The 13,562-nt window shown below is 39.1% G+C and overlaps 1 protein-coding gene across 2 annotated transcripts in view; it reads left to right on the top strand.

Moving 5' to 3' along the window:
* Positions 1 to 9,152: 9,152 nt before the first annotated feature.
* agpat5 (1-acylglycerol-3-phosphate O-acyltransferase 5 (lysophosphatidic acid acyltransferase, epsilon)) overlaps positions 9,153 to 13,562 on the top strand; it is a 15,228-nt gene continuing 10,818 nt past the window's right edge. The window contains exons 1-2 of one of the 2 annotated variants that reach the window (XM_080036704.1): positions 9,153 to 9,263; positions 13,155 to 13,224. In XM_080036704.1, the coding sequence (XP_079892830.1) occupies positions 9,261 to 9,263; positions 13,155 to 13,224 (73 nt within the window). In that variant the 5' untranslated portion in view covers positions 9,153 to 9,260. Of the gene's footprint in view, positions 9,999 to 13,154; positions 13,225 to 13,562 lie in introns of both variants that reach the window. The other variant, XM_080036703.1, reaches the window with a different exon arrangement.

A 13,562-nucleotide genomic window follows, 5' to 3' on the forward strand; every position in this document is an offset into this window, starting at 1 on the left:
TTTGTCATTTAGAGCATTTTCATTAAGTTATGTAGAGATGAAGATTTAAGAAATATCCAGACTTGTCTCTTAATTATTTCCGGAGCTGTATATGTGTGGCACTCTGTAGTTTGTTATTTGAAGCTAATGTACTTGCTGTTCTGAGTTTGTACCTTCATGGTTGAATGCACTTAATGGAAGTATTTTTCATTTATTTTTAACCTTTATTTATACTGGTAAATCCCATTGAGAATCGTGGAGAATCTTTTAGAAAAGTGTCAGCTGAATGTAATGTACCCTGCGTTCCAAATCACATACTCTTTCTTTTAACTACATACGTACAGAAGAGTTTTAGCGCCACAGGAGAGGAAAAAAAAGTTTTCATTATGTCGAGAAATGTCAAGAATAAAGACGAATACTGCAAAATGCTATTGGAGTTAGTGGGGCATTTATGTATTTTCAGCATACTACAATTGACGTGCATGTATTGGGACATCCTAAATCTTTTTCTGGCATACTAAATAGTAGGGAAGTATGGGGATTGGAACGAAGGGGTAATGTAATGGGCTGTTTGTCTGTGGCCCCCCCAGTGGTAGACATGTGACACTGCAGTTTACCTCTGTTAGTCCACAGCTCATTTATATACAGTCTGTGGTGCACAGACGGTTATTACAGTAATTGGCGATTACCCGCTCTGTCAGCGCATACACTGGGTCATTCACTCTCTCTCTCCCTCTCTCTCTCTCTCTTTCCCTCCTCTCCCTGTCCCCCTCTCACACACACACACACACGGTCATTCTCTCTCTCTCTCTCTCTCTCTCTCTCTCTCTCTCTCTCTGTCTCTCTTCCTCTTACACACACTCTGAGTCTCTCTCTCTCTCTATTCCCCCCTCTCCCTGTCCCCCTCTCACACACACACACACACACACACACACACACGGTCATTCTCTCTCTCTCTCTCTCTCTCTCTCTCTCTCTCTCTCTCTCTCCCTCGGACACACAAACACATTCACATAGACACACATGTACACACACACGTACACACACAAACAGGGTCATTCTCTCTCTGTCCACATACACACACACACACAAATACATGTACACACACAAACACATACAAACACACACCCCACACATACATACACACACACACATACATACACACACAAACACCCCCACCCCACACACACACACACACACACATGCAAACGTACACACACACACACACCCCCACACACACACACACACACCGGGTCATTGTACGGGTCGTTTCCACTCTTGATTAGAGTGATTCCTAATAGAATAATGTGGAACGTCAATGGCTGCGCTCTAATGAGATCCGGCAATCTCCTTTTTAACGTTTTAACCTTGACCTGCGTGAGCCCAAACGTCTGGGCGCGTTAGCAGAAATACACAGCGGACAAGACAACCCATTCGGACCAGTTCTTAAAGGGATAGTCCACCATTTTTAAAGTGTTTCTTTCTACACTAGAAATTACGACCGGATGTATTAGGGTATCTGGGTATTTTTCAGCATGCTGCATCTCTTAATCTTTTTCTACCATAGTATTTTTGGACATTTATTTCACTATCGATGCATTTCTTTCAACACACTTTTCTTGGTCTATACAACCATCTTTAACGGCCATTATCTCAACATTAGCTTTTTTTTTTTCAATTCTCTGAACCAAAAATCTCAACTTATAAAACCACTTACATCAACTAAAATTTCTATAATCATTCTTAGCACTATTCTGAAGGTTTTTGTTAAAGTTAAAATAATTCATTAGCCTATTTATACTTTTATTTACTCAAAAAACTGGGTTGTTACTTACTACATCCAGCGGAAACAGTATCTACCTTCTTCTTGACAAACCTGAACACATTTAAAACTGGACGTAAACATTCAGATTCAAAATTACTTTTAATTTTCCAATTTAAATTTCATTTTCAGTTTTTTAAAAATGTTTCTTTAATTATTGACGTTCACACCAATACATTTATTTCATTATCCATACATTTCTTCCCCCAACACTCTTCTCTTACCCGCGCTGCCATCCCATTCATTCAATCATTCATGTACAGTATATCCTATCTATGGTTCATCCACACACAAGGCAGGCGTTCTCTGGTTCTCCCCCGTGAGTCGCTCTCAGTTCGGCCGTGAAACCTGCGGTGAAGCTGCTGTGGGTGGAGCTCATGGTACCATCTTAAACGTCCATTATCTCAACATTATTTTTTTTTTTGCAATACTCTGAACCAAAAATCTCAATTTACATAAACTTAAATATTCATAATCATTCTCAGCACTATTTGTTAAATCTTAAATAATTCATAAATGATAGGCCTACTTTTATTCACTCAAGAGACTCAAAAAACTGTGTTGTAACTACATCCAGCGGAAACAGTATCTACCTTCTTGACACACCTGAAATTTTTTTTAAAACTGGACTTAATTCAGGTTCAAAATTAGGTTTATTCTTGATTCTTGATTTATTTCACAATATGCATTTCTTTCCACACACTTTCTTAACCGCGTATTCTTCATCCACACACGAGGCAGGCGTGCTCTGGTTCTCCCCCGTGAGCTTCTCTGAGTTCGGCCATGAAACCTTCGGTGAAGCTGCTGTGGATGGAGCTCATGGTCTTCAGTGTTTGACATTCTACCGGGAAATATGCCGTCGCTGATCCGCCAACACGGACTGATGCTTCTGGAGAAACGGAGAGTTAGAGGAAAGTTAAAATAACAATAACAATAATAATCGATAACACAAAGTAATATGTATGAATATGCAATGAGAAAATTATGTATTATGTGTAATTGTCCGGAAGAATAATAATAAATAAATAAAAAAATAAAATCAACTTTCACAGAGTCTCACAGAGTCTAGGCTGTGTATTAACACTTTTGTTTTACAGTGAACACACAGTACAGACAGGTAGCAGATTGTGAGGAGATTCCCCTGCAGAACTCACACATATTCTAATCTTACGTTTGGTTCCAGGTGTCTCAAAATAATTCACTTTTGATTTACGATGATAGAATGATTCAATACTAAGAAAATACACGTCTGCGATACTCTTCTGCAAATGTACAATAATCCCCCTCCCCTGAAACTGCATAGTGCACCTTTTAAAGTCAACTATTTGATTACTTTCTCTAGCTTTTGACTTAAAAATGATCAAATTGAACTCTTAAGTAGGTCAATAAAGTCCTCACCGTTGCAGACAGCGAGCTTGTTTCCTCCCACGTACTGTGTATTCCATTTATACTCTGTCTGCTTGCTGCATTCATCGAACACACGGCTCCTCCTTATGAAGCCAAAATCATAGCCCTGAGAAAACACAGACACATTATGCAACACAGCCTTTAACTAGCAAATATATGGAGGAGTTATAGGGCCATGGGATAGATAGGAAAACAATGAGAGGATGACTTTTCTTTTGTTATTCTTTTGTGCTTTTTTATGCTTGATTAGACAGTTTGGAGAAACAGAGATGAAATGGGTCAGAGAGGGGAATGACATGCAGAGAACGACCCGGGCTGGATTCTAACCCGGGTCTGCTGTGAAGAGGACTGAGACTCTATGGGTTGGGTTGGGGGGGGGGGGGGCATTCTAACCACTACACCACGAGTGCCCCCTAACTACACACTTTGAGAAAAAGTTTAAATGTCGACCATAAACTTGACAGTTCAAGACTGCAGTAAAGTTGGAAATTTGTTGATAGATTCGAACTTCCAGGTTCAAAAAGAAAATTCCTCCTCAAAAATATTTTTCTATGGGGTGCGCCGGTGGTGTAGTGGATAGAGCGCGTACCATATTGGCTCCGGCCTTCGTTGCAGTGGTTGCAGGTTCAAATCCGACCCGTGGACCTTTACTGCAGGTCATCCCCCCCCTCTCCCCCTCTCTCTCTCTCTGTCTCCACATTTCAACTCTGTACTGTCTAATAAAGCTTGAAAATGCCAAAAAATAATAATAATAAAAAAAATTTAAAATAAATCTATCCCATGGACCTTATTCTCTTCCATATGAAAATTGCAACATGTAATAGACATGTGTTCACTTGCATCATGTGCTTAACATAGATAGTATATAAAAGGTGCTTTACTCACATTGCTGCACATGGGTTTGCAGTAGCGCTTGTTATCGACTGTGGCACACATCAAACCTCCATTGACGGGAACTTCCGGCTCAGGACATTCCATCGGCTCGGCCCCTTGGCATTCTACAATAAATGAATGAATGGTTATTGAAAGATTTAAACCTGCAGTGTGTAATATGACATCATCAAGAAAGTTCTACAAAGTTCCAGAATGCAACACTCCCTGGGTAACCCCAACCCTTTTGAATAATAACAGAAGCTACAGTGGCCTTCAAGGACAAGAACAATTCTAAAAATTTAAACAATGCACCTGATGACATTCCAACTATGACACTTTCAAGATGGCGGCACTAGGCCTTGGTCCAAAATATGCAGAAATATGGACATATATGAGACCCTTTCTAAGGGAGAAAAAAAACAATTAAAAAAAAAATTTCAGCTATTATTATATACTAAATTAAATGTACTTATGGATATTATAATTACTTTCTACAAAATCTGCTAGGAAATAAAACCCAAAATTCTACAAACTGCAGGTTTAATGAGAATGAAAAAAAATGAAATAAATTAACGTTAGATATTAATTTAGAGTGTACAGGCCTATGTTCTGTTTTATTCAAAGTCAAAGTCAGAGTTTTTTATTGTCAGTTCTGATTTATTGTCAGCAAGACGTACATCAGAATCAAAATGGCGTCTATCTCTGACCCACAGTGCAATAGGAACGATATAAAAAAAATATAGGTTGCGTTCCGAATCGCATACTTTCTACTATATAGTTTGTCCCGATTCTTGTGGCCAGATTTAGGATGGTTAGAAGTACCCGGATGTCCTACTTCATGCGGCCAAAATTGTTAGTGTTGAAAAGTGCATCCTATTTGGGCGATTCTGACCCACAATCCAGTGCGCACGTGAAGTGACGTCACATCGACGAAGCCTCCATATGAAAACAAACGGGGATGCGAGTGCGACGGATATAAAAGCAAGAGGCAAGATCAAGGCGCAATGTTATGATGAAATAATAGAGTAAAGTATGTCCCAATAGTATGCCTACTGCATCCTAACTAGATTCTTTTTATCGTCGGATGTAGTATGTAGAATAGGAAAAAGAAAGAGTATGCGATTCGGAACGCAACCAGAGAGTAGAATAAGACAAACAATATTAAAATTAGATAAAATTCTAAATACTAAGTAGTGCAAAGGAATCTATTGTACAATATAAAACAGTTTATATATAATAGCATAGAAAATAAAAAGTAGTTCTTGTTTTATTGCCACCATAGATAGTATAATTGCCACCTATACTGACTCCATATTTAACTCAATGAAATCTGTGTCTTTGGCGGCATCTAGTGTTGAAAATCTAGATTGCAACTCTCCCTTGCTAACCCGTCCCTTTGGGAGAATTTACAGAAGCTACGGTGGCCTTCAAGGACAAGAAGCTATAGTTACTAAAGATGGCATCATCCACCACTGCTGCCTCAAGTCTTTCCACAATATCAAGTGATGAGGTGAAGATGTATTTAGTTATTTATTCTATAGTACTTCTTCTTCTTGGTCTTCCAACAGGTGCATTTCCCCCAAGGCGCCCACAATGTCCATTCCACACACACAGACACACACACACACATACACACACACACACACACACACACACACACACACACACACACAGTACCTTTTAGTTGGTGATTGTGCAAAATATCAGTGAGATTCCTCAGTGAGAACAGTAGGCCAGCTCTCTGCTCTGCGCTCAGTACAGACCACAGGCTTTCATCGCACTCTACTGCCACCTGTTGGTTATTACCAGACATTACAGCTACGATATGCTTGTATTGTACCACATTGTCCAACGACATGAAGTTTTAAATATTTCAGACTTGGTTAATGGCTTTTATTAGACAGTACAGAGTTGAAATGGTGAGACAGAGAGAGAGAGAGAGAGGGGGATGACCTGCAGTAAAGGTCCACGGGTCGGATTCGAACCTGCGACCACTGCAACGAAGGCCGGAGCCAATATGGTACGCGCTCTATCCACTACGCCACCGGAGCGCCCCGGTTAATGACTTTTTTAATAAAATCCATAATAATGTATTCATAAACCCTTGAATTGAACTTGACCAGTGTTGTGGTGTATTTAAATCCATGTAATTATGTCACTGTTTGTGTTGTTAACTTCTGAAACTACAACATATACTAATTTGTAGTCCATAAAAGGAAAACAGTTTCTTACCTTGAGATCAGCTGAAAAGTTCTCCAAAGTTTTTGAGGTGCAATAATGTTCTACAGTTTCACCCTGAGCTGCAGAGAAGGACAAGACTGCAAACACACACACACAGACACACACAAACGTGGACGCGCACACACACACGCACACGCACACACACACACACACGCACACATACACGCACACACAAGCAAACACACACACACGCACACACAAACACTCCAGGTTATATCACACCTTTTATAAACTTTTTTTAAGACAAATGTACTTTACACATCTCATACTAATTTATTGAGATAAAAAAAAAATCCAAGAATGACCTGCATGGCCAAGAATGTAGCACTATGATAGATAGATAGAACAAAAATGTCAAAGAAAAACTCTGTCTGTCTCGCGATCGTCTCCATTTCAGTCAAAAGCATAAAAGCATAGATATTACCTGCTAGAGAGAAAAGCCAAACCAATGTTCCCTTTAGCGCCATAGTCTCCGGTATTGACTCTGAACGTTGAATGTTTCTGACCCTCAACTGAAGGCAGAACGCTGTTGCAGGTGATTTTATTGACTCTGAGTCTACGGGGACAAAGTTTAGAGCATTGGCCAATATTGTGTTTTTTCAGAGAATATCAGGGTCAAGTCACTGGATTGTCAACATTTCACAAACGTTATTTTCTCACTGATGGTGTAATATGGACTTTGGAATACATTTTATCTTTGTTTTTGGGATGTTTTTGGGGGGTGAATGACATACAATCGATATAGTTTATAGCAGTTGTTATAATGAATTTTTCTATTTTTTTCTTCATTATGCATTTCCCTTATTTGAACTGAAGGGGGAGCTGATAGGACATGTTATCTTCTCAGCTGTTTTTTTCATTTCATTTCATTTAACTTTTATTTATCCTCGAGAGACCAATTGAGGGGTGACCCTCATTTACAATGGCGTCGAGTTCAAACAAATTCCAAGGAAAAACAACAATGCATACACAATATTCAATGCAAATACATCAAATACACAACAACAGGTGAAGAGAAGAAAAAAACAAAAAACAAAAAAAACAATTGAAACATTTACACAGTGGTGAAGAGTGGCAGCAATTAAATTAAATGGGTGAAAGTACAATATAGCCTAATTAAAACAGTTACAGGTAGAGTTTGGCAGATTTACGATAGTTTGTTTAAATTGGTTAAAGGTTTGTTTTATATACTATGGTTTTCACATAGGATTCCACAATTAACTAATACTTGTACTATGTTTAATTTATACTAAGTATTGTAAATACTTGTGAGAAATTGTCAGAAATTGTCATATACATGTTATCGAACTGGTTTACCTACATTTTGCAGTACAACTACATATTAGACTCCTGGAACAACTTACAGCAACAAATTAAACTAAATACCTTCATATCCTTTAACCAATTTAAACAAACTATCTTAAATCTGCCAAACTCTACCTGTAACTGTTTTAATTAGGCTATATTGTACTTTCACCCATTTCATTTTAATTGCTGCCACTCTTCACCACTGTGTAAATGTTTAAATTGTTTTTTTTTTCTCTTCGCCTGTTGTAGTGTATTTGATGTTTTTGCATTGAATATTGTTTATGTATTGTTGTTTTTCCTTTGAATTTGTTTTGAACTCGACGTCATTGTAAATGAGCGTCACCCCTCAATTGGTCTCTCGAGGATAAATAAAAGTTAAATGAAAAATGAAAAAAATATTTGTGTAGTGATTCAAGTAGTTAAGTTACTTTTTTGACAATGTTTTGTGTAGTTAAACCTGTAGTGTGTAGAATTTTGGGTTTTATTTCCTAGCAGATTTTGTAGAAAGTAATTATAATATCCATAAGTACATTTAATTTAGTGCATAATAGCTGAAAACTATTTTTTTAATTATTATTTTTTCCCTTAGAAAGGGTCTCATATATGTCCATATTTCTGCATATTTTGGTCCAAGGCCTACGGCCGCCATCTTGAAAGTGTCATAGTTGGAATGTCATCAGGTGCATTGTTTAGAATTTAGAATTGTTCTTGTCCTTGAAGGCCACTGTAGCTTCTGTTATTATTCAAAAGGGGTGGGGTTACCCAGGGAGTGTTGCATTTTAGAACTTTGTAGAACTTTCTTGATGATGTCATATTACACACTGCACCTTTAAGTTACTTTTTTGCCAATGTTTTGTGTAGTTAACTACTGAAACTAAAAATATTTTTGGGCCATAAAATGAAATTAATGTATTTTTTACTTTGACCATTGCTTCTCTATTTGCACGTGACTTTTTATAGAGTTGGAAATGTGCATAATTAATAAATATTGCTACAATTGCATATTTAGTCCAACATTTATGGAAAAAGAAAAAAAGGCCTACAAAAATGTATTGTTTTTATTTGAATAATCAACTTACAAAGGTTCATGATAATAGTATAATGTCTTCTAATGTGTTTTATGTATTTTAATCTTGCCCCTGTAAAGCACTTTGAGTGGCCTTGTGTTTGAATTGTGCTATATAAATAAACTTGCCTTGCCTAGTAAAAAAATAAAAAAATAAAAAAAAGTAAGTAAAAAATAAAATAAAAAACCTACTACCATAGATTGTAAAAAAAAAAAAATAATATTATTATAACATAACCCTCCTGCTGCTGTACTGCTCAATATTTACAATAAAGTTATTTAAAAAAAAATAAAAAAAGAACGTATGGAATTCACGGAACGCTCTCGCCCATTGGTCAGACTCCGCCGCGTCAGTTGACCAATCAGCTTCGTCGTTGCTGCAGAGTGGCATTACGTATGGGAGGCGTGTGTGTGTGGTGTGTGTGTGTGTGTGTGAGAGTGTGACATTTGCTGCAAGGAAGCAAGGAGCTAGTTTTGCAACAGCTAGCTGGATAAAGATGAAGCAGAAATAGAGGATAATTTTTAGCTTTTTAACGACTGCGCCTGTTGCTAGGGTGACACTTAATGGTAACCGTTAGAAGGGACCGTTAAATTTCAAATGTAGCGCTAACGGAAACTTTAAAAACGTTAACGAGTGGGCTAACGTTGTCTCCTAATGTTTGGTGCTTGGGTTCAGGGCAATGCTCTAGAGATGTATTTGCTAATCAGATAACTGTGGTTCATCACGTTTTTTTTTGTTTTAATTTATCGCCATGTGTGTGTTTGTGTGGACGTCTCGTTAGCGCTTTTTTAGCTTGACTTGAGGGCTAGCCACGTTTTTGTTGCACACAAGGTTAAAATTAGCATCTGTCCAGCCAGCTAGCTCAATCTCTACACTGTATGCTGCAGCTTTTTCACTTTTTTTTTTCTTACTTTACGCTGACTTGGGACTCTTCTGGGCAGGTGTGTTTTCGCAAGTAGGCCAGGGGTGCTGTCAGCTGACGAAAAGTGTGTGTAGTAGCGCTACAAAAACGTGCTGTTTCAGGGATTTTTTTGAGTGAATTTTAATTTAGTGTTGTGTGGTTTTTTTGGGAGACTGGCATAATGTTGCTATCCTTGGTTGTACACACATACTCGCTGCGGTACTGGTTTCCTGCTACGATAATGCTTGGGACAGCGCCCGCATACCTGCTTTCGTGGGGCGTTTGGCGGTGTATGTCGGCTGTCTTGCCCAAGAAAGTGTATCATAAAGTGGACGACAGACTGTACTGCGTGTACCAGAGTATGGTGCTCTTCTTCTTTGAAAACTACACAGGAGTCGAGGTGAGGGAATCGTGTTTTTATATACGTGTGTGTGTGTGTGTGTGTGTGTGTGTGTGTGTGTGTGTGTGTGTGTGTGTGTGTGTGTGTTAGTGTAAGGGTTGGGGTCAGGCATTTAGTTTTGAGGGTTAGGGTAAAGGGCTAGGGAATGCATTATGTCAATGAATGTCCTCACAATGTATAGCCGGGTTAGTGTGTGTGTGTGTGTGTAACTGTATGTTTATAGACCTACTGTACATAAATGCTGCACAATTATTCCGGCTTCAAAGCTGTGCGAATATGAATGTAATCGAACTACCAGAAATCTTCTACAGTACACAATGTACTTTTACTAGTTTAATTGCATTAAGTTCCCCCCCCCCCCCCCCCCCCCCCACACACACACACACACACACACACACACACACACTGTATAGAGTGGTCACACACACACTACAATATATATGGAACCGTTTTATTAACGTTGGGGAATTCAGCCCATTATTATACAGTCTAATAATAGAAATACAGTGGACAGCTGCTTACAGACAATATATATCACTCACTCACTCACTCACTCACACACACATGTACTCACTCACTCACTCACTCACTCACTCACTCACTCACTCACTCACTCACACACACACACACATGTACTCACTCACTCACTCACTCACACATGTACTCACTCACTCACTCACACACACACTCTCTCAATGCAGATATGTGCATTTTCATAGGGTTATTACTCTAGATCAACTTATATATTTCTATGGTGCACCTTATCTCTACACTGTGTGTGTGTGTGTGTGTGTGTGTGTGTGTGTGTGTGTGTGTGTGTGTGTGTGTGTGTGTGTGTGTGTGTGTGTGTGTGTGTGTGTGTGTGTGTGTGTGTGTGTGTGTGAGAGAGTATTTCTTCTTGTCCTTGCTCTACTGTTGTGTTTATTTGTGTCTCAGGTGTTGCTCTCTTCACCTGTGTTTTTCCGCCTATATATCACATTGTTGAGAGGAGCCTGGGACTTAGGAAGTTCATTGCTAATGGACTGCCACACACACACTCACACACACACACACACACACACTCACACTCACACACACACACACACACACACACACACACACACTCCTGCTGGAATTGTTAATGTGTATGTGACAAATTAACCATCTTGAAACAGTTAAAATATCACCATGTAAAGTGTAAGTTATGAATACACCATAGACTGCACTCACTCACTCACTCACTCACTCACTCACTCACTCACTCACTCACTCACTCACTCACTCACTCACTCACTCACTCACTCACTCTCTCACTCTCTCACTCTCTCACTCACTCACTCACTCACTCACTCACTCACTCACTCACTCACTCACTCACTCACTCACTCACTCACTCACTCACTCACTCACTCACTCACTCACTCACTCACTCACTCACTCACTCACTCTCACACACACACACACACACACACACACACACACACACACACACACACAGGCATTGCAAAGCTAGAAAGTCCACATTCTTTCGCCTGTTTTGTAACCGCTCCTTTAACAGTTGGTTGTTGGGTGTGCGGAACAAACGACAATTATCTTAATCCAACACGAACTCTGTCTGTGCAATATTAACTGAGGCTTAGCTGTGAAAATATAACGCTGTGTGTGTGTGTGTGTGTGTGTGTGTGTGTGTGTGTGTGTGTGTGTGTGTGTGTGTGTGTGTGTGTGTGTGTGTGTGTGTGTGTGTGTGTGTGTGTGTGTGTGTGTGTGTGTGTGTGTGTGTGTGTGTGTGTGTGTGTGTGTGTGTGTGTGTGTGTGTGTGTGTAGACGTGTAACATTCTGCATACAGTAGAAAAAGTGGTGTAAATACCATTTTAAAGGTGCAGTGTGTAATATGACATCATCAAGAAAGTTCTACAAAGTTCTAGAATGCAACGCTCCCAGGGTAACCCCACCCCTTTGGAATAATAACAGAAGCTACAGTGGCCTTCAAGGACAAGAACAATTAAACATTTTAAACAATGCACCTGATGACATTCCAACTATGACACTTTCAAGATGGCGGCCACTAGGCCTTGGTCCAAAATATGCAGAAATATGGACATATATGAGACCCTTTCTAAGGGAAAAAATAATAATTCAAAAAAATGTTTTCAGCTATTATGCACTAAATTAAATGTACGTATGGATATTATAATTACTTTCTACAAAATCTGCTAGGAAATAAAACCCAAAATTCTACACACTGCAGGTTTAAAAGTCACATTTGGAATGGAAATTCTCAAAGAGGTTTTTAGTTTATTCCATCATATGTATTCCTCCTTTATGATATTGTTTGTTATTTCTAGTAGCTCAGTTCAAGCGGCGATGGCAGGGCGGGTCGGCCGATGATCAAAGGGTTGGAGGTTCGATCCCCGCCCTGCCACCTGTGTCATAGTTGTTGTGTCCTTGGGCAAGACACTTCACCCACCTTGCCTCGTGTGAATGTCGATAGTTAGCCTGCTATCGGTGTATGAATGTGTGTGTGAATGGTAACGTGGGAAAGGAAAACAGGTCTCCCTTGTAAAAGAGTCTCCGGTCTCAATGGGATTTACCTGTATAAATAAATGTTAAAAAAACAAACTGTCTGTGCACACCATAAGCTATAGATACACACACACACACACACACACGCACACACACACACACAGACAGAGCTAGCGACGGTTTATTTTGCATAAATCCTCTTTGTTTATTTATTTATTTATGTAAAAGCTGCAGTCTGCTGGGTTAGTTATTTTGAAATCCAAAATCCCGCCCGCAGTTTAAAGGTGCGGTCAGCGATTCTGTAGTAGTCAGTGAATATCTCCTCACCATCTACCTGTTCCTACTGGGTGTTAATACACAGCCTAGGCTCTGTAAAGGGCCCCACCGTACCTAGCAACGTGCCCGTTTTTGAGTGATTTTGACAACAAGCGTTCTCCAGAATCACTTACTGCACCTTTTTTTAAATGTTGAATAAAACGAAATCGAACCTTATCATAATGTAGAGAGTGTGTGTGTGATAGACTGTGTGTGTGTGTGTGTGTGTGTGATAGACTGTGTGTGTGTGTGTGTGTGTGTGTGTGTGTGTGTGTGTGTGTGTGTGTGTGTGTGTGTGTGTGTGTGTGTGTGTAATAATATCTTTAACTCTTTCCATAGATTGTCGTATATGGAGACATACCAAAGAACAAAGAGAACGTCATCTACCTGTCGAACCACCAATGTACAGGTACGTTTTCACAATGTTTTTATGAACAAAATGTCTCATAAATCAGACAATTAACAACATATGAACAAATCCTTCTGTAATAACCTTCAGAATAGTGCTGAGAATGATTATGGAAAGTTTAGTGGATGTAAGTGCTTTAGAAGTTGAGATTTTTGCTTCAGAGTATTGAAAAAAATTAATGTTGAGATAATGTCCGTTAAAGATGGTTGTATAGGAGAAATATACAGACACTAACAGACAAGGTTTAGTCAAATAAACACCTGAATGTACATGTTGGACCTTTTGATTTATACTAGTATGAAAGAAGACATGTTATGGAAGCAAAATAGACTAAAATC

Source organism: Ammodytes marinus (genome assembly GCF_949987685.1).
Source record: "Ammodytes marinus genome assembly, chromosome: 11".
In the NCBI taxonomy this organism is placed as follows: Eukaryota; Metazoa; Chordata; class Actinopteri; order Uranoscopiformes; family Ammodytidae; genus Ammodytes; species Ammodytes marinus.